Consider the following 26,402-nt stretch of genomic DNA (forward strand, 5'->3'; position numbering starts at 1 on the left):
CAGCTGCTCTGCCTGGCACCATGGAGCACAGATCGCAGTGAAAGCCAGTCTGCACGACTGTAATCACAGCAATTAAAAACCTGATGACTGTTGCTACTCAAAATACCAATAGTGTGACACCAGAGCGCTGGACAAGTGCAAGAGGATTCACAAACCCTCCCTGTCTTGGTATTTTAGTCTTGGATGCCACAACGCAGACGAAATACCATCTCAGACAACTCCCACATCTGCAGCAGGGCCACTGGTGAGATGGGATTAAGGGCACAGTTTCAGACCTAAGAATTTACATACAGGCACTATTCTGAATTAATGTGACACCAGAGAAGCACGAAAGCACAAGTTTCTAATTGGCACCAGACATGAACCCTACACAACAGACCTTCTGGCCCTCAAACCGATCTCTGTACACGGTTGCAAAACCCAAAAGCACAAAAACCTGTCCAGTTTGGCACCCCGTCGATGAGGGGCAGCACCCCCAGGACTACGGCTCTTACTCAAGGGGAAGGACAAACATTACCTTCTTCCAGCACGAGACAATCACATAGAAGTGAGTCTTTGATAAAAGTGAACGTGATCCAGAGCATTCCTTTGGCAGCTCATTTACCTTTAATACATTTCGTGGCAGATCTAGTACATTTTTAAAAACACATTTCATGACTATATTAAAAAACAAACAAACAAACCCCAAACCAACAACATCCCCTTCAAAATATTAGTTTTAAAAGTGACACATATATACATACAGTTACAAAAAGGAGAAAGTTACCTCAAGAGTTCCAGTTACAGTAGCAAAACATAGATGCTTTTACTGCCATTAATGTGTAAGGTCATCGAGCTGAAGCCCCAAAAGTCCAAGAAGTCTATTAAAATTGATACCAGATTTGTCACACTAAACACACATTTGGTTATTACAAGTGGTGTCCATTCACAAGGAATTCCACGTACCCTCTACTTTGTGAATACAAAGTGTTCTTATGTATTTACACTCGGAAGTTTAAACCACCGTGTAAAAAGGATAAACCTCTTTCGAAGTTACGAGAGTTTTGTTGTATTTTCTATGTTAAATATGGCCATGCAGGGTTCTTACTTAGGGGGGAAAAATGCTCTTTTTTGCCAGCGTGGTGCTGGTCCTTCTCCCTACAGCTCCTGTGAGTTTTACTACCCAACTCCAGCAGGTCAGGGCTCACCTTCCAGAAGTGCATTTTCAGCTGGAGTGTTCTCATGTGGGCACGGCTGAGGTGGCCTCAGGACCCGGCAGGGCTGCAGTGGCCACCACCAAGCCCATGCAGGGCTGCAAGGAGCATCCCACCTCTTTGGTAGCCTTCAGAGCCACAATTTTAAGCCTGGTAATATTAGATCCATCTCACACAAGCGATGTTAAGAGACCTCTTAAGCCTGTCATCAACACAGGCCTTATTTACCACACACTCAGAAGGGCAGTGTAGCCTAACCATGACCTAGGCTTGTTTTAAGAAAGGGTTGGAGGTGTAAAAAACAGAAGGAAGGAGACCACAATTAGATTAGGCTGCTTATAACTATGTTGAAAACTATCTAAGACTTTGAAAAAGTGACTGAGCGCTGCCTTTTTTTTTCCCCCTAAAAATCCTTATTTCTCATCAATACTGTTAAGTTATCCTTAACATAAACTCAAATAAGACAAAACTGAACGTTTTCTCTGTATCTACACCAATAAATAGACTTATGTCTCAAGAAACCAAAACATCTGGCATCTTCCACATTTCCCATGATCACTATGATCACCTGAATTTTTTCCTGCTTCACTTTTCTCTCTACCTGAGCTCCAAACTCTGAGCTTTCTTCATGGGGCCTACATTTGCCTTACTCCACTTGAGCATTTTCAATGCTCTTCTTTAAATCAGCTGAAGAAGTAGTTTCTAAATGAGTAACGTGAGCCAGGGATTTGAATGTACCATCTTCTTGGTGTGTCCCAAGAGGAAAACAAAGAGCTAAGGCCTCTGGTTTATCTCTTCCACGTGAACAAGCACAGAACTGCCCTGAGTCTGACCAGATATTGTCATAACAAAGCAAACTCATGAGTTGCTAAAATTAAGAGAGAAATGTACAAGAAGGTGAACATTTGTTTTTTTTTTTTCATTTATACAAGATTAAATATTTAAACAGGTTAAAACAACTACAGTTGTCTATGCAAGACAACCTACCAACCTATCTCTTTCTCACAGAGAAAAGAGATGCCACATCTGCTGACAAATCTGGATGGTCTCTTCAATGAAAAGGCAAATTACAAAACCTCCTGTAATTGGGCCATTGGACTAAAATGCTACTTTCAGTCAATTGGATAAATTTCTTCAGGCTCCAGTCAGACTTCTTCACATGGACAGTAAACCAAAGCTTTGAAGCAGCCATATGCTTCTTCTCCCCTTTGACACAACAAATAACCATCTCACTCAATTGTTTCTGATCATCTCTGTAAGACTTTAGTCCCAGATGTGTATTTATCTTAATGAGACCACCTACCTCAAAAGCAAGCTTTTTTTTTTTTGCTAAAAGAAGACACCCCAGGTACTCCCCATAGCCTGGCTGTGTTGCTCCAGAGGGCTATCTGTAGAGGAAGTGAAACTTCTCTTCCAAGCCCCATCCCCTCCCAGCCAAATTGCTAGAGAATTTACACATATTTTGTTGACAGATCACAACAAAAGTCAACACACATTTTCTTTTTGCCACGTCCATAGGACTTCAGTCTGTATTTGTTGAATGTGTTTTCAAAATAAGTTGGAGAGGTGCTTAAGTTGGAGATGTACTGAACATTATTTTAGCAGCAGATACTATTGACATAGCATCTTTGTAGTTCTGCAGATCCCCTAACAAATGTTAGGAGAAGCACTCACTGTGTTCCACCAAACAGAGGAAATCAGCAGCCAAGGATGGCAAAAACTCAGTCTCCAAGTTCTTGGGCTAAAACATCCCGAATGAACTTCAATGTACGTTGGTACAGGAAAGCATCCTTCTTCTTTGGCTTGCAAATATTTAGATGATTAACATCCACTGGAATAAGGTCTCCAATTCCTAGCTCTAAGAGAGGGGGGGAAAAAAAAAGAAAAAGAAAAAATTACCAAAGTTCAAAAGATCACCCAGATCAAAAAGCACATCTTGCATTAGCAACTTCTCTCTCAAAACCAATTTCTCCTGTCTTCAGTTTATCTGGTTTGTCCTCATTATTTTTTAATGCGCTAAAGCACCAACACACAATCACAGAATCACAGAATGATACGGGGTTTGCTAAAGCACCAACACAGAATCACAGAATCATGGAATGATATGGGGAGTTCTTGGGCTAAAACATCCCGAATGAACTTCAATGTACGTTGGTACAGGAAAGCATCCTTCTTCTTTGGCTTGCAAATATTTAGATGATTAACATCCACTGGAATAAGGTCTCCAATTCCTAGCTCTAAGAGAGGGGGGGAAAAAAAAAGAAAAAGAAAAAATTACCAAAGTTCAAAAGATCACCCAGATCAAAAAGCACATCTTGCATTAGCAACTTCTCTCTCAAAACCAATTTCTCCTGTCTTCAGTTTATCTGGTTTGTCCTCATTATTTTTTAATGTGCTAAAGCACCAACACAGAATCACAGAATCATGGAATGATATGGGGTTGGAAGGCACCTCTGGAGATCATCTAGTCCAACCCCCCTGCCAAAGCAGGTCCACCTAGGGCAGGTTGCACAGGAACGTGTCCAGGTGGGTTTTGAATGTCTCCAGAGAAGGAAACTCCACCACCTCTCTGGGCAGCCTGTTCCAGGGCTCTGCCACCCTCAAAGTAAAGAAGTTCCTCCTCATATTTAGATGGAACTTCTTATGTTCAAGTTTGTGCCCATTTCCTCCTCTTCTGTCTCTGGGCACCACTAAAAAAAGATCCCACCTCTTGACACCCACCCTTTATAGGTGTTGATCAGACCCCCCCCATCAGTTTTCTGTTCTCCAGATTGAAAAGACCCAAGTCCCTCAGCCTTTCCTCGCAAGAGACATGTTCTAGGCCCCTAATCATCCTTTCTGGGCACCACTAAAAAAAATCCCATCCTCTTGACACCCACCCTTTATAGGTGTTGATCAGACGCCCCCATCAGTTTTCTATTCTCCAGATTATAAAGACCCAAGTCCCTCAGCCTTTCCTCGCAAGAGACATGTTCTAGGCCCCTAATCATCCTTGTGGCCCTAACACACACACTGTTACAGTCAGAGCTATACATTGCTACAAACCCCACACTGCTAAACCATTAGATCAGAGTTCTACTACTTTGATTGGGAATGCACAAATGTGCATTTCTCCATGGAGACTACTGTGAAGAATCAAACCTTCATTTCCCAGCACCTGACTGGCAGCTAAGTTCTGACTGAAGTTTAAGCACTGATGTTAGCAGAGACAGGGTTTAATCCGGGGTATCCAGATTCTGATCACCACTAACTGCCCACATTCCTTATAAAATACTTTGATGTGGAGATTAAAACCGGGACTAGAATGAACTTGAAATACGCCACAGATCAACACAGACATTTCTGGAGACATGAAAAATTTACATTGCTCATTTGCAGAATGGAAGTATTCCATTTCCATTCCTCCCCTGTGAAGACAGACTGAGAGAGTTGGGGTTGTTCAGCTTGGAGAAGAGAAGGCTCCAAGTAGACCTTCCAGTACCTGAAGGGAGCCTACAGGAGAGCTGGAGAGGGACTCTTTGTCAGGAAGTGCAGTGACAGGACAAGGGGTAACGGTTTTAAATTGGAAGAGGGGAGATTTAGATTAGATACCAGAAAGAAATTCTTTCCTGTGAGGGTGGTGAGACATTGGAACAGGTTGCCCAGAGAAGCTGTGGCTGCCCCATCCCTGGAGGGGTTCAAGGCCAGGCTGGATGGGGCTTGGAGCAACCTGGTCTGGTGGGAGGGGTCACTACCCATGGCAGGGGGGGTGGAACTGGATGATCCCTAAGGTCCCTTCCGATTCTAACCATTCTATGATTCTATGATTTTTAGCTACTGATTTTGGGGCACACCACGGTATTTATTCTTTCCTGAGATCTATCACCACTAGCAAACTTTCCAGTTAGGGTGCTGTGGCTGCCACATTCCAGTTTCTTGTCTCCTCACTCAAGTTTCTGCTTGAAGAAAAGGAAGGTTTGTTTTTGGGTGCCCAAGTGTGCACGTAAGAATCAGCGAGTGCACTGCACGAGTGACACGTCACGGACCCATCCTGTACCCTCTTGTGAGATCTCATGTGCTCCATAGTGCGTCACCTCTAGAAGAGCAGAAATATGCTACAAAATGATAAGAATCAGTGAGTATACTGCACAAGTGACATGTCACTGAACCATCCTGTACCCCCTAAGGGCTTGTGAGAGCTCACGTGCTCCATTGTGCATCATCTCTAGAAGAGCAGAAATATGCTACAAAATGATAAGCGCACGCTGCTTATTTGTGCGCTCTGTTATCCAGCCCTCTTTCTCATTTTATTTTGTTAAATCAAAGAAAAAAGAGAACACCCAGTTTTTCAGGCCTCCCCAATAAAATTGCAGCAGCATCATTTTTGCAAACAATTGCTTCTTGAGAAGACATACTGAAAAAATACTCATAAATACTGACTGAAGAAAACAGGGATGTATCGTCCCCCTTTTTCAGAGGAACTAACCCTGCATTTAACCTTGTGGATCTAGCTGGTGGAAAGCCTGACCTAAAACCCAACAAAGCAACAGTTTCTGTTCCAGGCCTTACATGTAACTTGGGCAGAGCAGAAGAGGGTTTGGCTCAGGGGAGACCTGAAAACATCAGACTTAAACCAATTCTCTAAGTTGAACACCCATAAACAAAGCAAGAAAAAGAAGAGTCTGGTTTTCCTTTCTCCTACAAAAGGCAAAAAGATGGAGGGAACTCTTCAGGAGGCAAACTCTGTTACTTGAGTGCCTGAGATATGGAAGATAAAGGATTCTTAACACTGAAAACCAGCTTGTGACCTTTTCTTTCCATTAGCAGTTTACTAATTTTCTTTCTTATTTTTTAAAGGAGGAAATAGCTGGAATTTGTGGGAGCTATTCAGCCTACCTATACAAAGATAAACAACAGTTACTCAGAATTACAAAGGAAAGGACTACAACAACGTAACTTAGACCAGGGTCTACCCTGCTTTTTTTCAATAAGCAAGTGTTACTTGCATTTAGAAAAATCAAACTAAACAATTGCTGTTCTAAGATAAAAATGTAGCAGCCTCTGATCTCAGCAGGGAGACCCTAGTTTAAACTCAGCCAAAAGTTTAAACAAAAAACCACACAACATAACAGATGTATTTTTCTAGGTCTTTCCGCTATAGTATTTCTAAAACTCCCTCATTATCGATGCGTACATGAATATATACAAAATTAAATAAATTAAATGGCTGTTTGACATACCTGCTGATTCCAGAGGCACGACGTGCAGTTTGATCATGCTGCCTATGTGTGTTGGTAAGGTTTCTGCGAAACTCAGCACTGAAAATTTCTTATCTTTTGCAAAAGACAGGAAGTCATCATTCAGCTCTTTAAGGGCAGGAGAATCTGAGAAAGAGCAACAGAACTTTCGCAGTGTTATCTTGAAGATAAGATTATAGCATTTGTCTGGCAAGATGGCATCCCTAAAGAGATGTTTTGGAAAAATTAATACTCCAGTAAAAGGAGTAGTGTTTTGTTTGTAATCCCTTTTTCCAGCAATCACGTGCAACAATTGTTTATTTCTGCATAGCATGGCATTTGTTCAGAAGACAAGAGTCTATAAATTCAGCACACGTTGAGTCACTACACTGCTAAATGACCCAAACTACTCTTCTATGAACTTGTTCTGACTCCCTTTTTCCCCCTGACCTCTACAATCAAATGAAACAGTTACTCGCAATTACTTGCAGGAATTCAACACACAACCCAAAACATAAAAAGGGGTTTTGTTGTTTTCATCCAGCTTTTTCTGACAGCACCATAAAAAAACCCATCATGAACAGATCAGCACAGATCCCCGTTGTTAAATGGTAGCAAAGTGAGCCTACCCTTGCTGAGTTCTTTGACCTCCACAGAGGGAAAGAGAAGATATCTGGCATTTATAGAATATTCAGCCAGCTGGGAACCATGGTGAGGCACGCTATAAAATATGATTCCTCTGGTGTTGTTTACAATTTTATCCATTTCTGGATTCTTGGAAGCTTCCACCAGCATCTTTTTGACTAGAAGACCTGGCAACAGAAATGGAATTAATGCAGGGATTTAAAGCACTGTGAAAATAATGATCATGCTATATTATCCATGAAACAACCAACCGTATTCTCGCCTCAGTTGATTAGTCCTTAGTTTTTCAAATATCTAAGATTAAGTTGAAAAAAAGCCCCAAACCAAACCTGAGGAAGCATTAAAATAAAATGTCAACAAACGATGCAAATCCAATTTTGGTTTACTTTAAGTGTTGCTAATGACATTTACTATATGCCTAATCACGGAGAAAATTTTGCCTCTGGATTCCCATTTACATGAATTTCAACTCATTGATTTTTTTTGCTTTTAAATCAACACAGTGAAAACAAACAGCAATAAAAATCCTTACAAATTGTATGCGCTATTGAATGCAATACATTAAGAAAATAGAAATCTATTTTCCATCTTTAGGTCTTTGCAAATTTTTAAGATAAACTATTCTGAACAATTGCATTTCAGATGGAATTTGGTTAACGGCTTATTCTGCAATATAACAGCAAATAAATACTTGCTATCAAAGAGGCACTGTGCTTACCACCCATGCTGTGTGATACCCACACCAGAGGCCTCTCTCCAATCCCAGCAGCTCTCAGCTTGTCGAGAAGCTCATTGCTCCTGTAAGCAATAGACTTCCTGCAAAGGAAAAACAAACACCAGGGCGATGAGGCATGAGAGGTTAAAAGGCAACATTAAAAAAGAATGAATTTTCAGCGCTGCATGTTTATGAAAGTGAATTAGGTACTAAAACATTAATTACACAATTATTGTTACTACATTGGAAAATGCCAAAAACTTTTGGCTTCACAAGCACAACAGGAATTGTGCTAAATTCAGTCTCGCAATCTTGCTAGAAAGTTTTATTTTAATTTCACTCACCACTCGCTTCCTTTAGCTTTAGTTCGACAAATCTCTTTATGGAGTTTTAGTTAGTTTTATTTACACATTGTAAGAAAATTATGTTTTTGTTTCATGAAAGCATCATCAATGCAAAATGAACTTTATCCCCTGAAACAAGAATATACCTAAAGTCTGACATTTGCTAAACAGCACTCGAGATGTGGAGCAACGTACAGGAATTTAATAACTAAGTGCATGATCAATCAATACGTTATCTGTGATTTTTTGAATGTCTGTTATACTTTCCAGACAATAATCTCCAAGTGCTTTGTACTAGAATAGCATAAAAGCACAACAATCTCTACTTTATAAATGAAGAGACTGAGCTCTGGCAAAGCTAAGCTATACATTAGAGGTAGAAAATGAATCTGTGGTGGAACCAAAACAAAACCAATGCCAATTCCCAATCCAAGCTTGAAAGTTCAACATGGTTACTCCGTGCAGTGTAACAAGAATCAAACACAGAAGACTCTTGGATAATGAAAACATCAGGATATTGGGGCAACCACTGTGCAAAGTAATTCACTTCATCTCTATCGGTTCTCAGCATTCTCACTAGAAATTGCTTTTATAACACCTATGAAAAGGATACTCAAATGTGTCTTTTCAGCTGAACAACAGGCTTTAGGATAGCTGCGAGACATAAAAATTCACTTTTGAAACAGTGACTGAGCCTATACATTTAGAGCAATCATAAGGTTGTGATTCTACTGCTACATCTTTGCTCCTGCTAGTTAAAAATAGCTTCAATATCTTTTGTTTTTGATTAACCATACCAAATTATTAAATAATCAAATACTATGCTTGAGTGAGCATAAATAGCAGGTCATGTAATTTTCCATTTTGTAATGAAAAAGACATTACTTTAAAATAAATAAATAAATCAACATTTCTTTTTCAAATTTTCTTCCATTATACTTACTCTAGACGGACACCGGAAAAAGGTTCTCTTAGAAGCATAGAATCATTTAGGTTGGAAAAGATCTTTAAGATCATCGAGTCCAACTGTTAACCTAAGACTGGCAATGACCTGGACAAGGGGTTCAGTTTTGGGCCCCTCACTACAGGAAAGACATGTCCAGAGAAGGGAAATGAAGATGGTGGGGTGTCTGGAGAAAATGTCTTATGAGGAGAGGCTGAGGGAGCTGGGGTTGTTCAGCCTGGAAAAAAGGAGGCTGATGGGAGACCTTATCACTCTTCACAACTACTTGAGAGGAGGGTGTAGAGGGAGGGGGGTTTGTCTCTTCCCCCAAGTACAGGTGATAGGACAAGAAGAAATGGCCTCAAGTTGCATCAGGGGAGGTTTAGACTAGATATTAGGAAAAATTTCTTCAATGAAAGGGTTGTGGAGCATTAGAACAGGCTGCCCAGGGAAGTGGTGGAGTCACCATCCCTGGAGGTATTTAAAATTTTGACAGACGGATGTGGTGCTGAGGGACATGGTTTAGTGGTGGACTTGGCAGTCTTAGGTTAACAGTTGGACTTGATCATCTTAATGGTCTTTTGCAACCTAAATGATTCTATGAAAATTATATGCTTAATTTTATCATGAGTATAAAGTCACAGTACAGTGATTTTTTGCTGTGCTGGGTCATTTTAAATTTACGAAATATTTCCTTTATGATATAAAACTGATGCTATATTTACACCAACTAATAGCATCGTTTATTGTCTCCCCTAAACAGGAAGCAGAACAGACTGTAAGAATTTAGGAAGTTGCCACACGTAGTCATCCATGAGGCTAAAAAGCTCAAGCGTACCATGATTGTACCTAATGTTTTTCCAAACCGGATCTTTAAACGCAACAGGAAAAGTTAAATTCACTGTTTCACACTAGGTGATCCCAAAGATCAGCTTTACAGGTCTCCCTCCTGCCCCTCCTGCAAAGTGCAGGCACTACATTTGTTACCTGTGAGCCTCAACGGGACATTTTGCTTTCCAGTCACTCAAATGGGTGTCGTATTCCACAGATATGATCCTCAGGGCAGGACAGTCTGAAGCCAGCCACGACTACATTAAACAAAAGCAAAACCAGAAGGAACTTATAACTGCAGTACTTAAACTCTTGCAAGTAATTTATCAGCGATGGAGCAAAGATGTTACTGCAGGGACAATATCAAGGAAGATTTTTGCTCTTCAGTTAATCCCCAAATACTACTTACACCGAAACTATTTTTCTTTTATTACATACTGGTGAACTCTAGCCTGTTCTCCAGCCACAAAGGAGGCAGAGGATGGAGATGGATGACTAACTCCCTCTCCTGGGTGAAATACGAATCGCTGAGCTTACCATCAGGACTGATCAGTTTAAGTTTTACAGAGATACTTTGGAGGTTGTAGAAAGGTATCCTCTGGACAGCTCTCATTCATGAGAAAAAAAGCAGCCACACGTGGAAATGTTATTGTCTTTTTACCTTTGGCCAGCACTGGCTGTAGTCCTCTTCCCCTTCTGAAGCCTTTTTATCCGAACGCCGGTCAACGTCTTGCTGTCGCCAGGTTTTAAATGCTGCTCCCAAAAGACCATGAACAAAAAGGATGTCTGCTCTGATGGGCTGACTGATACAGAAAAAGGAATGTTTAAGTGATGCATGGTACATATTCTGTTAGCAAATTAAATTTACACAGAACTTTTACCCTAAGGAATGCCAAGAAGGTATTTTTAACATTCTATGTGATTTCTTATCTTACAGACAGCACTTAATGACTTTTCAAAGAGGATACTCAGATCAAGCCAAAAAGCAGGGATCCACCCAAAAGAAGGAGATATAAAAGGAGGTATGGAAAGTACTCACCTCACAAATTATATTTTTCTATAATAAAACCCACCATTCTCTCCAGCTACTGTTAATGCAGCTTGATAGTTCCAGCTTTATCATCAAATTAGATCTTCACTGTAACCTGACTAACACCAGTCACCCAGGGAATAGCTGCTACTAAGTGGCATATCATGTTGGAGACTGCTTCAGTCCCAGATACACAATCACTATTAAAAGAAGCTGAAGCTGTAAATTTACTGTGTCTTAGGCCAACATGTGCTGCTGCCAACACAATAATTAGAAGGCACTATATCCCAAGACAGCCAGTGCAAAGGTTAAAGGGTTGCTTGTGTTTGGATTTCTCCGTGCAGTGCAATAATACTCCTTTCATGGCTATAAACCGCTCCCAGCACTTCTGTTGTTCTCCTGTTTGAGAATCTAAATTCAGGCCTCTCAACCCACCAAGGAACAGGAGGAGCAGGTGACATGAGTACAGCAGCACTCTCATGTCAACTCTTCCCAAGTTTTGGACCTGAGCAGCATAACAAGTAACTCAAAGTACAGCACGTACGATATCTCCTTCTGCTTTACCTGCTACGATACTGCGGATGTAAGACATAAACACCATCTGGATACTTTTCTTTCACCGTGTCCCTGTCTAGATTAGCCAAAGCTCTGGCTGCATGAGAAGACTGAATGACATGTGGGGATTTCATGACTTCAGCAAGTACAGAAACCCAACCTGCATTGAAAAAATAAAGCGGCAGGTCAACTAATTAGAAACATCATCCAAACAACAGAATTCAGAAACATAATTCTTCGAAGTATATTTGTGAAAATAGATGTTAACACTTAAGAACAGTAACCCCAAAACAAATTATTTTGATTCACTCTCTTTACTGCAGAAAAACCAATGGGAAATAAGTAGAACTTCCAAAATGCAAAAATCCAGAGCAGTGAGGAGGCAATGTATTCCTAGGCTTCAGCTTATGATCTGAAGGAGAACCCCTTCTCAGAAGAAAAAGAAAGTGTATCAGCAGGTCAGAGCAGTTGTCAGAGAGAGAACAGATCTCGAGCCTTTTTTTGCAGGTAAGATGCAAGGAAGACAGAGAAAAGAAACATCTGAGAGAAAATGAAGCTTAAAGCATAAGACATGGACAACAACCCACAGGGATAACAGCAAGTGGAAAAATCGATGCTTGCTGTGAGAGTACAACCATTCCCAATTCCAAAATCCAGTGTGTGAAAAACTGTTTAAGGAATTAAAATGCCCTTGCTATTCTAAAAATAGTGTACTACTTATAGCTAAGAAACATACAAAAATTAATGAAGGAAACCTTTGAATCCATTCCTCAATAAAATTTTAAGTGACAGCTAACTCAAGAGAAAAAACAGACACTTTATAATATTTTACTTAAGATGTAAAATCCAGTTTCTTAGACATGATGGGGATGTTCATAGACTACTGAGAAATGCAAAGGACTATCTTTTATACACACAGAAACACATATATTTCTTTAAAATCCTGACAAATCTTGCTGCTAGCAAAAGTGGTGTATAAATCACAATTACATTAAAGTTAAGTTTATAACTTTGAAGAGCAATTTTCAAATGGAGGCTGATTGCAAAACGCAGAAACAATTTACTTCATGAGCACTGTTTCAAAATCACATACAATACGTGGCTACCAGTATAGCCAGTAAGATAGATTGTTCACTGTGGATGGAGGAGAAGAATGACTTAACATGTGAGTTTTGCTTAAATGCAAGTAGCATTGAAAAAATAAAGCGGCAGGTCAACTAATTAGAAACATCATCCAAACAACAGAATTCAGAAACATAATTCTTCGAAGTATATTTGTGAAAATAGATGTTAACACTTAAGACATTGAAAAAATAAACGGCAGGTTAACTACTTAGAAACATCATCCAAAGGAAAGAATTCAGAAACATGTTACTTCAAAGTATATTTGTGAAAATAGATGTTAACACTTAAGAATGGTAACCCCAAAACAAATTATTTTGATTCACCCTCTTTACTGCAGAAAAACCAATGGGAAATAAGTAGAACTTCTAAAATGCAAAAATCCAGAGCAGTGAGGAGGCAATGTATTCCTAGGCTTCAGCTTATGATCTGAAGGAGAACCCCTTCTCAGAAGAAAAAGAAAGTGTATCAGCAGGTCAGAGCACTACATTTCAGCTTATGAACCCCTTCTCAGGAGAAAAAGAAAGTGTATCAGCAGGTCAGAGCAGTTGTCAGAGAGAGAACAGATCTCGAGCCTTTTTTTGCAGGTAAGATGCAAGGAAGACAGAGAAAAGAAACATCTGAGAGAAAACGAAGCTTAAAGCATAAGACATGGAAAACAACCCACAGGGATAACAGCAAGTGGAAAAATCGATGCTTGCTGTGAGAGTACAACCATTCCCAATTCCAAAATCCAGTGTGTGAAAAACTGTTTAAGGAATTAAAATGCCCTTGCTATTCTAAAAATAGTGTACTACTTATAGCTAAGAAACATACAAAAATTAATGAAGGAAACCTTTGAATCCATTCCTCAATAAAATTTTAAGTGACAGCTAACTCAAGAGAAAAAACAGACACTTTATAATATTTTACTTAAGATGTAAAATCCAGTTTCTTAGACATGATGGGGATGTTCATAGACTACTGAGAAATGCAAAGGACTATCTTTTATACACACAGAAACACATATATTTCTTTAAAATCCTGACAAATCTTGCTGCTAGCAAAAGTGGTGTATAAATCACAATTACATTAAAGTTAAGTTTATAACTTTGAAGAGCAATTTTCAAATGGAGGCTGATTGCAAAACGCAGAAACAATTTACTTCATGAGCACTGTTTCAAAATCACATACAATACGTGGCTACCAGTATAGCCAGTAAGATAGATTGTTCACTGTGGATGGAGGAGAAGAATGACTTAACATGTGAGTTTTGCTTAAATGCAAGTACCTTTGAGAACTGTAATTTTTTTAAAGATTACATATTTAAATTACATTTCTAAACAGAATATTGACCACTGTGCAAGCTCTCCTTAAGAACACCACTACCTAAAAATCTATTTCAGGTCTCCAAGTACAATGAAAGACTGCCAAGCCAGCCTCACTACAACCAGCAAGGTCTCTGGTTTTCCATTTCTCTTAAAATGAGCCAAGATGAACAATCAAAAATGGCATTCAGAATTCTTCTGTCCCCAGATCCCCATCACAGCTACGCCACTGTACATCACTGCTTTTCTCCCTCTTCCTGTGCCAGCAGTTTTTTGCAAAGGAAAAGAGCCTTACAGTTTCTTTCTTCTTTTGCATCACCCAGCAACAAAAGAGAAGTATTATCAGCTCTTGTCCAGCAGCATCCAACTGCTCATCTCTGCAGTCCTGTTCACTAGCTACAATTCCTTTTTGTTCTGAGAGCTCTGCCCCATGGAGCTGCTGACTCCTCTGCTACAATCTCTTCCTCTATACCTATGGTTTTAGCAGTCATCATAAGAAAGTAAGAATGGTGCTAGAGCTCAGACCTAAGCTCTCTGCAGCCCAGCTGTCTTTCTCCAAAAGAAAGCAGTAATGGAAGTTGCAGAACAATAAAAGAATAGAGCAATAAAAGGGCAAGTATATAGTCCTGATTCTCCACTATACCCTCTCAGCTTTCAGCAAGCAATTTCGCTTCTGCATATAGAGCTTTACGGATTTTTTTCTTTCCATTAATTTGTCTAATCACTTTTTGAAGCATTGTAAGTCTTCAACAACCACAATGTTTTGTGGCAAGTTTTACTTTTGTCATGCACTGTACGGAAAAAAAAAAATATTTATTTGTTCTGCCTCTTGAAAATTGATGTACAAGAACCTTTGGTCTTGCATTACAAGAAACAGCAGATTATTATTCCCTCTTTGCCTTCTCTACGCCAGTGATAATTTTATGAATCATAGAATGGTTTGGACTGGAAGGAACCTTAAAGATCAAGTACTTCCAACCTCCCTGCCATGGCCAGGGACACCTCCCACTAGAATCTCTCATCATATTCTCTTTCAGTAGCTTCTTCTGTCTTAGTCCAGTCATTTGTTCTTTATACCACAATCATTCTAAATTTTAACCACCCTCATGGTCTTTCCCTGTGCCTTTGCTACTTCTTTTGCAACAGGGAGATTAAAAATGCACACTGCATTTAAGAGGCAGACACCAGCTCGGACGTATACAACAGCATATTGATATGTTCTATTTTTCTTTTTATTTCTTTCCTAATAAGACATTAGAAATTACTTATTTGGTACAGAACTTTCATTACGATATTTAGGTGTATTAAAAAAGAGGCACCAGAGCAAAGCTTAGCAGAAATTACTAAGGCTAACGTGAAACAAGGGAGGGTGGGAAGGAATGTTTCACTTTGTTCCAAAAGGTAAGGACTGCAACCTGGTCTGTTCCCTCATGAGACTAAAACACAAGATTAAAAATGCACCCTGCATTTAAGAGGCAGACACCAGCTTGGACGTATACAACAGCATATTGATACGTTCTATTTTTCTTTTTATTTCTTTCCTAATAAAAGATTAGAAATTATTATTTGGTACAGAACTTCCATTACAATATTTAGGGGTATTAAAAAAGGGGCACCAGAACAAAGCTTAGCAGAAATTACTAAGGCTAACATGAAACAAGGGAGGGTGGGAAGCCCCACAACACTCCCACAGTCCTTTTCATCTTACAAAAGCACCAAGTCCTCTGAAAATTTTAGAATAGAAATGTGACATTCAGACTGCTTGCACTGGCTTTCCTTTTACCTGCACGTACTATGGATGAATGAAGCCGTTCATCCAAAGCCATGTTTCCAATAATGCGAATTATGTTCCTTTGTATTTTTGCAGAATCTTTACGTTGCTGGTATATCCTCTGTAGCAGCTGAAGGCCTCCTTTTGCTTCAATTTTATCACAGTGAGAAGAAACCTAGCATTATACAGTAAATACAATGACAGTAAGTAGACACTCTGCAAAAGGTTCCTTGAGATGCTGTTAATTCACAAATTAGGGAACTTTAAGAAGCCAATATGATGCAGAGCCCTTATTACACAGAAATTCTTATTAATCTAGAATTTATTACACCATAGTTGAAGAGGAAGCAACTATTTTAACACGCTAAATGCATGATTTTTAATGGATTGACAACCTGAGAGATGCTGAGTACCACCACTCTAGTCTCCTCCGCATCTGAGGGAGATCAGATTTCTCTCCACTTGGCATCATCAAATTTCAACTAAAGTTCAAGAGTCTGAACAGAACAATTGTCTGCTTTTCTTAAAGTGCTACCTCAGCCAGAGCTACTTATCTTCCTGTTCACCACCGAAAATGCAATCATTATAATCCCTTCTCTCTGAAATGTAAAGGTATTCCTACATTCCAAATAGTACTGCTATTGTTATTGATCCTAAGGGCAACAATGAATTCTAGTCCAAGCAGATGCCTATGTGCTAATTAGTTGTAGTGTCAACTACTGATATTGGCCAAATGCTTATAATTTGAACATGTTGTCTACAGTGCTTTAAAATGTGTGGTACTTATGGAACTGCTGATGTCCTGAAGTCTGTGGCTTTCAACAGACACACATTTGGAACAAGTATAGTCACAACTTGTTCCACCTGAAAATCTGGAATAAAACAAATTCTAGACTAAGTCAGAATTTCTAAGTATATGGAAGATGCGAGGGACCTTTGTGAACAGCCAAGATTTGTATTCCATACTGGCTTCTAATGGGAGTGAATTCAAGAGGCTACTTTGCTTTCTGGAAACCTGACACTAGCCTTAGATTAAGAGCCGTAAGAAGAGATCAGTCGTAAGCTTTCTGAACTGATGTACACCAGCTCACACAAATCCACCCATACTTTGCATCAAGAATTTCATATCATCACTATCTTGCTTACTGAGAAGCTGCAGAGTGGAAACATGAAGCGTTCCTTCATCATATCTATCTCCAATGACTTTGAGCATCAGTGGGAGGTAGCGCTACACAAAGACTCGTTAAAGCCTTTGGACTTCAAGCATTTTCTCCTGCTTTTCTGTGTCAGAGCTGCCCTTTGACTTCTTGAAAGATACCACAGGGGAATTATAAGGGTTCATTTGAAACAGTAACAGAACTTACATACACTTCCCATGAGAAAAAATGAGTTTGTTATGTTGCCTTCCAACTCCCATCAGTCTCAGTTTTCTGAATATCCTTATAAAAGGGGTGAGGGGTAGGAGACATGGAAATGGCAACTCCTTCCCAATATATGAGAGAGCATTATGTTCATAAATGTAGCTTTTCAGTTATAAAGGACAAATTACCTTCGAATGCTGTACTAAAGCTTGCAAGCAAAAGAGTTCCACTGTCTCTGAAGGGATTTTACTCAATGTCTCGCAATATGGAAGTCCATTTCCTCCAAAACACCATAAGCCTCCCTGAAATGAGAATCAGTAAAAATTATACCACATTCCAAACAGCTACATAAAATAAGCATTTCTAAACTAAAACATTAAGTGCATAATGATCTATAGAAATTGCTCAAAAGAGCACACAGCATGCAGGCACTTTTCAAAATGTACAAATCACACAACAGTACACTATAAAACTATCTAATATTTTTAACTGAAAATATTAACTAGATTTTCAGTCAGTAGTCTCCATAGTCTATTAACTTCAAAACATACAATAAAGTGACAAAATGTAGAATTTTCACTTTGTTAATGAACGTTTTCTTTTAAGATAGTTTGCTTAAGCATAAAAAAAGCAAGAATCAGGTTGCTTCTAGACTTCCATAGTTGCAAAAACGAGGAGGAAAAAAGGTTTTCAGCATGTAGCACAGTCTCTGAAGACCGGTCTCTCTCAATCATGCAGTAGGAACCTCAATAAAAAACAGTTTTCTAGAACTGTGTGATTTTCAAAACGCTTCCAAGTGTGGTGTCTTACCAAAGCTCCCTTTGTAGCAAGAGCTCTGGCTGCGAAAAAAATAAAGGAGTGATAATGTAAAAATATTACACATAACTGTGTCATAGGAAATAAAGGGTTACTGAGCTCTGAAATATCTAAAGAAAGCCTGACAGGCATCATTATTAAAATATGACAGTCATTTTTATTATTGCATCTTACAAAAAATAATCATCACCAATTTTAAAAGTCACAACTTTTTAATAAAAAAAATAAAATGCACAAGAGATAGCGGATGACACTGGCATTACAATTATTATTTTTAAGCAATAGTGGCACTTTAAATGACGTTCCTAAAGCCACTTGGGATGTTGTTGGGCAGACAGAGTTAAGAATTCCTAGTTTCCAAGTCCAAACAGACCACTAGAATAGTCCAATTCTGGTTTTGGCAACAGTGACCCATTACAGGAATTTTGAAACATCAAATACTACAGCAGTGAGCACTACAGAGAAAAGGAGATAACAAAAAGCAACTCGATTCCCAAGTACTGGCCATCTTGTGCACTGAAATCCCGAGATAACAGTATTCTCCTACAAACATGAGACAGTTATGTTAAATTAGTAAACAAAGCTTCAGCTTTGGTACATCCCAGCTTTCAAATGTTTTCAAACACAGCTTTTTGATGTAAAGTGCTTGGGGAAATTAATTATCATTTTAAAGAGGCAATGTGAAACAAGATAAACCCCATGGCATGGAATTGCACTGGAAGAGTAAAGGTCCTCAACTGGCTGGTTACCAGAATGAGAGTGAAAAATCAGAGTGTCACCTAGTTTATGTGGACTAATGATGGAGGAGGACACACATATAGACACATACACACCCTTTATATGGGGTTTCAAGGATATTTACTGCTCGAACAACAGGGAAGACTTATTACTACCAAATAATAACTTGGATGGAAAATGGTTTACAAATAAGTAACCTGAAGAGGACTTACAGGAATGATGGGGAGGGACTCTTTAACAGGGAGTGGAGCCATAGGACAAGGGGTAATGGTTTTAAACTGAAGGAGAGGAGATTTAGATTAGATCTCAGGAAGAAATTCTTTACTGTGTGGGTGATGAGGCACTGGAACACCCTGGGGGTGTTCAAGACCAGGCTGGATGGGGCTTTGAGCAACTTGGTCTAGTGGGAGGTGTCCCTGCCCATGGCAGGGGGTTTGGAACTATAGGATCTTTAAGGTCCCTTCCAACCCAAACCATTCTATGACTCTATGAAATAATGCTTCCACACACAAATCTTCCACTTTTAGTTTGTCATCACTCCCTTGCTACTACTACCTATCAGCTCCTAACCAATTTTTATTAGCCATGGCCTTAAACTCAATCCTGCAGAGCCTTATAAAAATCACTGCCAGAACTTGTGACCATATTAGCAGTCCCAACAGAAAAAACAAGGAACTAATGAGCATGAACTGGTCTCCCACACCACAGCAGTGGTTTCAGTCCTCTGGTGGGGAACCAGAGAGAGGCCTGCACCGCAGACACACTCCACATCTGGGGATTAGGAAAGAACACTTGAAATGTAAATAACCCCCCTACATTTTAGACCAAATTTCAGAGCTTATTTACACTTCTTGCAGCTACTAGCTTTTTTTCATGTTGGCAGCAGACTTGGAACAGGTAACTGAGACTTTGTCACATTTCTGGGATGAATTAGGCTACATCAGCATACGTTACCGTGCCAGTGGTGGTTGTTTGCCAGGTCTTGTACAGCCTGAAGTCGGACCTCTTTGTCTTCTGACTGACTTCTCTTTAAGAGAAGCCATAAGGCACATTCATGATCTTCTCCATCAAATGTACCAAATTGTTCTTTTACCAGGAAAGAAATAAAACCCATTTGTTATTAATGAGCATTTTAGCAGCCACATTTCTATTTGTTGAGCAAAAAACTCCATTTGTCTTAATATCTGCGTATTAGCCATGAACAGTAATTTAGTACTGTTTTAATACTAAATTAGTACAAGAAACAGTAACAGAATGACATCGGTAAAATGCTGATCTTTAAATCAATAGGATGGGTTTGATTCATTTTAGTGGCACCAAGTTGATATTTCATACACATGTTGCACACACAACGCCCTGGCTGGCAATTACCAACCAGAATTGCCAGCTTCCAGCAAGAGCTGTACACACAACACCCTGGCTGGCAATTACTAACCAGAATTGCCAGCTTCCAGCAAGAGCTGGAAATGATTAGCAACTCTTGAGGCTTCGACCTTGAACAATTAATTTCATAGCATGACCGTGGAGGTACATATTGTTATAATCATTTAACAGATAGTTAAATGAGAACAGATAGTATGCCTGAGGAGCACAGTTTCTTATATGAATTGAAATTCTTATTTTAAATTAGTCTAAAAAGCAGTGACATGATGTTACAAAAGGATCGCTGCTTCAGTTAATAATGGCAATTATAACATATTTTTCTAAGATGAATTTTTGAGAGTATTTCATCCCCCAAACACCTTTTGTACACCGGTATCAAAAATTAATCTGATATCTTAGGCTTCAAACCTCTCCTGAAACAGGAAAAAAAATCTCAAAATCTCTTCTTAACCATCACTTTCATTTACTTTAAGAAAAGGAATGGTTTCAATACATAGAAAATATCCTAATATTCTATAGTAATATAGAAAATTTATAAGTCATATTACCACCATTTCAAACACAAAATAACATAGTACGTTTGTAAGAAAAAAATACTTTAGTTTCTAAAAGTTTTACTATTCAAAAATAATAATAATGACAGATAAAGCCATGCTTTCAATACATACCATTAAAAGGTCTCCGGAGAAATTTAGCTTCTGTTTCTAGAATTTTCCTCACTGCTTTATGGATTTCTTTTCTGGCTTGGTATGTGATCCCTACAAGAGTATTTGTGGATTACTGGAAGTTTGAAAGACAGTCCTCTCACATTATTTTTGTATACATGAAAATAATAATATACATGTATATACATACAGACCCACATATATAGAATTATCTCATATATAGAGAACTGTATGTATGGAACTATCTTAAAAAGGCAGCAACCAGCTTAAAACAAATTTGGTGACATTGTGAAGAATATTATTTTTGTAACAGATCTCAGGAAATATAACTTTCTCTACATAAGGGTGACTTCCAGAAACATTCTATTCTCTTAAAATTCTATTTTCAGAATCCAAAGAAAGATGCATCTTACCTTGATATTCATTTGGGTTTAGAGAAGTTGTACGTACATACACATAGGATTTAAGTTTTTCGTGATTTATAGCTTGAGTATCGATTTGTAATAACTTCTTTAAGGACAGGACTTCATATGTAATGAACACAAAACCTCTTTAAAGAAAAGAAAACTATATGTGAATATAAATTAAAAAAATATGATGGCAAAAATATGTTAACAATCATTTTGGTACAAATCATCCAGATTTTAATAAATATATAATAGCCTGTAAATTATTTCAATTTAGCAAAGTAAAGACTCTAAAATACTCAAAATAAGGAATAAGTATCAGAATATATGCTTCAAAACTATATTCTACCATGTCTAAAGATCCCCTAATTTCGTCACATTTTTTGAAAGATACATGAATTAAAATTTTAACTGTATACATAAGTTACATATATGCTTGTCAGTTACAACTTACCCTAGTATAAGTGATCCAGTTACCTTTGCAATTTTTCCTTGAAAAAAAAATATAAAAAATTCATGTCAAACAAAGTTGTGTGCATCACCTCAATATAAACATAGTTAGTATTTCATTACCAGACAGTAAGAATTCTCAATACAAACAGTTAGTATTTCATTACCAGACAGTAAGAATGTCAGCCATTAACAGTAAGCTTTTTAAAATGTTGCTATTGCTCTCTGGCTTTCAGGAAATCATTACCTAAATTTACACACAGAGAAAACATTACTTGATTAGAATTTTCTGCTCTCCTAAGCAAGATAATAAAACATGTTTTCTGCCAGTGCTATTTACTTTCAATATAGCTACCTATCAGACAGATTCATAGCTCAGCTGCAGGAATCAACAGTAAACTTTCTCTGCCTGTGACACTAGCATTTATTTGGAACTCTAGATTATTTTAAGAAGTTAACTTTTTCTTCCATGGTGTGGATATTTCTTCAATGTATATGAATATACACAGCAATATGTATGTTCTTTGAAAAGTCCTGCAGAGTCCCCGTAAGAAAACATATTTTTAAAAAAAATTAATTATGAATTCCATAATATTAATCTAATTTATAAAGCAAACAGCTGAAAAAACACATGCCACTTGCAAGAATTTCCCTCATAAATCTAACGATTCCTGTGAGATTTGAGCATTTTTGCCTGGGCAAAGTTGAGCTGATTATCTGGATGTAAGAATCTCAAATACAGAGAAACTCTACATTATTATCAGTAGCAGTGAAACCCAATGGAACACATCTCACCTATCATGAATAATCTCTTTTCCTCAGCATGAATTGGGAGATTTGCCCCACAACCACTGCCACCAGGTCCTGTCTTTGCGAGACCATAAGAATTTTGCATGCAGACAAGAGGCAGCTACATGTTGAAGAAATAACTGGCAGAGAAGATTGAAAAGGCAAAAAAATATATGCAATGCTTCCTGTAGAGCAGAAATGGAAATAACCTCTCTTTTAATGCTCAAAACTAAACCAGAATAGTAAGAATTGTCATTCTATACAGAAGACACCAAGGCAGAGACTAAGCAGGAAAGACTGCTAACTAATACCAGTAGACAAGAAAATAAGAAAATCAGAAACAATAGAAACAAACTTTATTCACAGTTTATGGATGTAATTTTTTCATGGCTCTAGAGGTTACAAAAAAAATCAGATACAAAACAGAGTTTAAAAAGATTGCACTCGGGGAGGGAGCCTTCATCTCATGTTCTAATCCCAGATAATCTGCTGGTGTCATTTTATATATCACTATGCAAAGCAAGGTCAAAAGCAGACATCCACTTTAGGCAAATAGAAGCTTTTGATCGCAAAATATTCAGGGATTTAGATCTTTTGTATAATTAAATTATGATTGGCGTTGTACCAACACAGATTCTTCCTTTTTATTAATACCTCAGATCAATACACATAGAACTGTACTTACTGATATCATACCAGGGAAGGTGCGTTTTTGTGGCTGGACCAGAAGTTCCTATTTGTCTATAGCAAAATATACAGTAAGCGGCCACTGACATTCTGTGTAGTGAAAAAAAGAAAAGGAGAAAAAGAAAAAAAAAAAGAAAAAGCAATGATTGATTTGAAAATTAGAGCAGAAAACCTGTAGCAGTTTTTTTTTTCCTGTTTTTTTTACAGCAAAGGTCACACGAAACCATATTTGTGTCACTTCACTCCAAATAAAGTGCTCTAATTAAAGAAGTCTGCAAGGTCCTCAATTTAATAGGCTGCATTTCAATGACAAGAAAAGTTTAAAACAGTTTTTCATACAATTATGTTTTACTGTTGATTTTAGTGATTATATATCTCCAATTAACTTCTCGGCTTGTAATTAATTCTCCTTTCCTACTTAGTGACTCTCCCTTAAATACCAGATACAGTCATATCTCCATCAAGACATTACTCAATAGGACACGGGCTTTAATACAGCTCAGCAACCAACTGCTTTTAAAGTTCATAATTGCTGGTGTTAGCAAGTACATCTTTTATTTTGGCTAACAAAGCTCCAAGAACTACTACATATTTTTGCCTTTAAAGAGTAAATCTGACTAATACTTAATTCTTACGTATGCAAAGGAATGAAAACCTAGCCATAGCCATGAAGAAGGGGAGAACCTTTTCTAACCGTAGCAAATCAACATTACGAAGACACAGAATACAGACAGACTAAATGCACTGTATTCACTGAATGCCGAAATCAAACTAGAAATACTTTTTTTCTAAACAATCGCAAACATACATAAGGTATTTCAGAACCACCAAGTTCTGAGTGTACAAGCAACCCAATGCAAGCATTGAATCTTCTTGAAAGTAAAGCTCTCCATGAAAGTAGTATCAGAGTTCTTCACAAACATGAAATATTTGATTTATTAATATAATTCATTCTTCTGACCTATATAGGATGCAAGGCACTGAATTTTCCCCATTTTACAGGTAGGAAGATGAGTTAAGAAAAGCATGCTGCAACTTCCTAATGCATTCCAGGTATCTATCACCTTGCCTCTTTGAACAAGTGAGATTATTCAGGAGTGACAGTAAAGGAGCCATGCCCTGTAGACCACTGATCAAGGTTGTATCTTAACCTCTGCACAATCAGGTTGAAAGAAAGTATAGTTATATTAGCCAAGCACTGAAAACCAAGGCAATTTAGGCCAGGCAAAAGCACCAACTATTGTTTCTAGTACTCACATATATTTACCATTTTATGTATCAGCAAAACCTACTGCCTTTACATTTGATTTATATAAGAAAAACTCACTAAATTAGGAAAATAAACAAATTGGCGTTGGAAACCCGCAACAATCAAGTTCTGCATGTTACTCTTGCTGAAGACTTAATCTCAAGTCTTAGTGTACACACAATGTGTAGTAATTTTAGTATAAGAATTATGGCCTAATCCAGAAAGAATATTAAACATTTATAACAAACACAAAATACACCAAACCCAAGTTTTTTTCATAGACTGCAGAAGTTAAGATGACATTCATATTTCATGCTAAGTGAAATTTTAGCGTCTGCATTGATACATTTACACTGACTGAAATACTGAGTTAATCTGTTTAAGCGGATTTAAAACCACACCTTGCCCTCTCACATATTTATCAAATAATTATTATGTTGGAAATACAGGCATCCTTATTAAATGTCAAATTAAGTCTCTATTAGCAGAACATCGATTAACTTAAAATGGTAAAATGTCACGTGTGTAAATCTTGATCAATAAATCTGATCTTGAAATATGGGAGCCCCTGATTTTCTCCTTGAATTTAAGGTAATCTCCACAGACCAAAAATAGAGCTTATATCACTTTTAATGTCAGTGGCTAATTTCTCTAAACAAGGGGACTTTTTTGTTTCCTTCCATAATTTCCTTCCTTCCCTCTTTTGCTGTTTCCCCCAAAGTTTTGATTTTTCCCTTCTCTCTTGCTTGTGTTTGGGAGATTTTGAAAAAACGTCAGCATTACCCCCAGCACTGCCACAATCACGGCAGACAACTTTTTGGCTTCTGCCATTTCAGTATGGTGTTTATCCATTCCCTTCAACAGAGTACACAACACTGTGAAACACTTCTAAGACATTAATAATCAGTCCCCTGGAGACACCTCCCCTGCCTCCAAACTCTCTGTCCAATGCTTACTATCTTCATTCACAGAATCCCAGTACTCACCTTCTTGTACCTAACTGCAGACTGTAACTGCAATGCACATGTAGTTCAGTGACAGCAGGTACCACAGTTCCCTGAATTCAAAACACGCACCTGCAAACACAGGAGGGCCAAAGTGAGGACCATTTATTTGATGCCAGGAACCTCTGTTCAGGTCCGAGAGCAAATATGCCTAAGGATATATAAATATAACCCAAAAGGCCCCATTCTTCACCCCATTTCACAGCTGTTTCAGGAAGCCCTGCAGCCTGCAATGAGCCTGTGCCAAAGTAACAAGTGACAGGACAAGAGGAAATGGCCTCAAGTTGTGCCAGGGGAGGTTATTAGGAACAATTTCTTCACCAAAAGGGTTACCAAGCACTGGAGCAGGCTGCCCAGGGAAGTGGTGGAATCTCCACCCCTGGAGGTATTTAAAAGATGGGCAGATGTGGAGTTTAGGGATATGGTTTAGTGATGCCTTTGTCAAGTCTTAGGTTGATGGTTGGACTCAATGATCTTAAAGGTCCTTTCCAACCTATTTGACTCTATGATCCTATGCCAAGGCTGTGCAGCCCCAGCGTTTCTGTTGCCACCCCGGCATGGGGCAGGAACACTGCTGCCTCGCACCCGTGTGACTGGGCTCTTTAAAAAAAAAAATAAATTACTATTTTAGGCAATGCAACAACTAAACGGCAAAGGAGCAAAGCGGGGATAACTCCGTGTCTCTTTCCAAAGGGAAAAAACACCTCATTTGTTATCTTTTAAGCCTTCGCAGGGGGCAGGTGGAGCCCCCAAGGCACCGCTGTTATTTCTGGAGGTTTTTAACCAGCTCTGGGCCTCCCCACACCCGGGAGGGGCAGCGCCGCTCGGCGGGAAGGGACCGAGGCCGGGTGGGCCGGGGGGTGGCGGCGCTCCCCGCCCGCCTTCGGCCTCCCGGAGCCGTGAGGGCCGAGCTTGTTAAAAACGATAATATACATTAAACCGGGAAAACACCCCGCAAAGAACCCTGAGGTAAACAAGCGCCCCGCTCCGGCAGGCGGTGACGGCGGGGCTGAGAGCCCCCGAGTCCCGCCCCACAGCCCGACCTCCACCGGGCCCGCCCCTCCCCCGCCGGCCGCCATTACCGACCCCTCACCCTCCCCTCAGGCAAACCCCACCGCTACCTTCCGCCTCTCCGCCGGCACCGGCGCCCGACGCGTTCCCTGTGACGCCAGCACGCTCCA

General features: G+C 38.9%; 1 protein-coding gene across 1 annotated transcript; it reads right to left on the minus strand.

The window, feature by feature from the left end:
* Nucleotides 1-670: 670 nt before the first annotated feature.
* SERAC1 (serine active site containing 1) lies at nt 671-26,382 on the minus strand. Its single transcript, XM_014950510.1, has 17 exons — nt 26,343-26,382; nt 25,204-25,293; nt 22,967-23,058; nt 21,497-21,533; nt 21,049-21,185; nt 20,639-20,728; nt 19,542-19,673; nt 17,844-17,872; nt 17,222-17,335; nt 15,685-15,847; nt 11,482-11,632; nt 10,549-10,690; nt 10,044-10,144; nt 7,773-7,870; nt 7,039-7,221; nt 6,413-6,556; nt 671-3,051 (listed from the first exon to the last, which is right to left on the minus strand). Exons 3-17 carry the CDS (start codon nt 23,055-23,057, stop codon nt 2,915-2,917), a joined length of 1,749 nt encoding a protein of 582 aa, XP_014805996.1. The 5' UTR covers nt 23,058; nt 25,204-25,293; nt 26,343-26,382; the 3' UTR covers nt 671-2,914.
* Nucleotides 26,383-26,402: the final 20 nt, after the last annotated feature.

This window comes from Calidris pugnax, unplaced genomic scaffold (genome assembly GCF_001431845.1).
Source record: "Calidris pugnax isolate Ruff unplaced genomic scaffold, ASM143184v1 scaffold24, whole genome shotgun sequence".
NCBI lineage: Eukaryota > Metazoa > Chordata > Aves > Charadriiformes > Scolopacidae > Calidris > Calidris pugnax.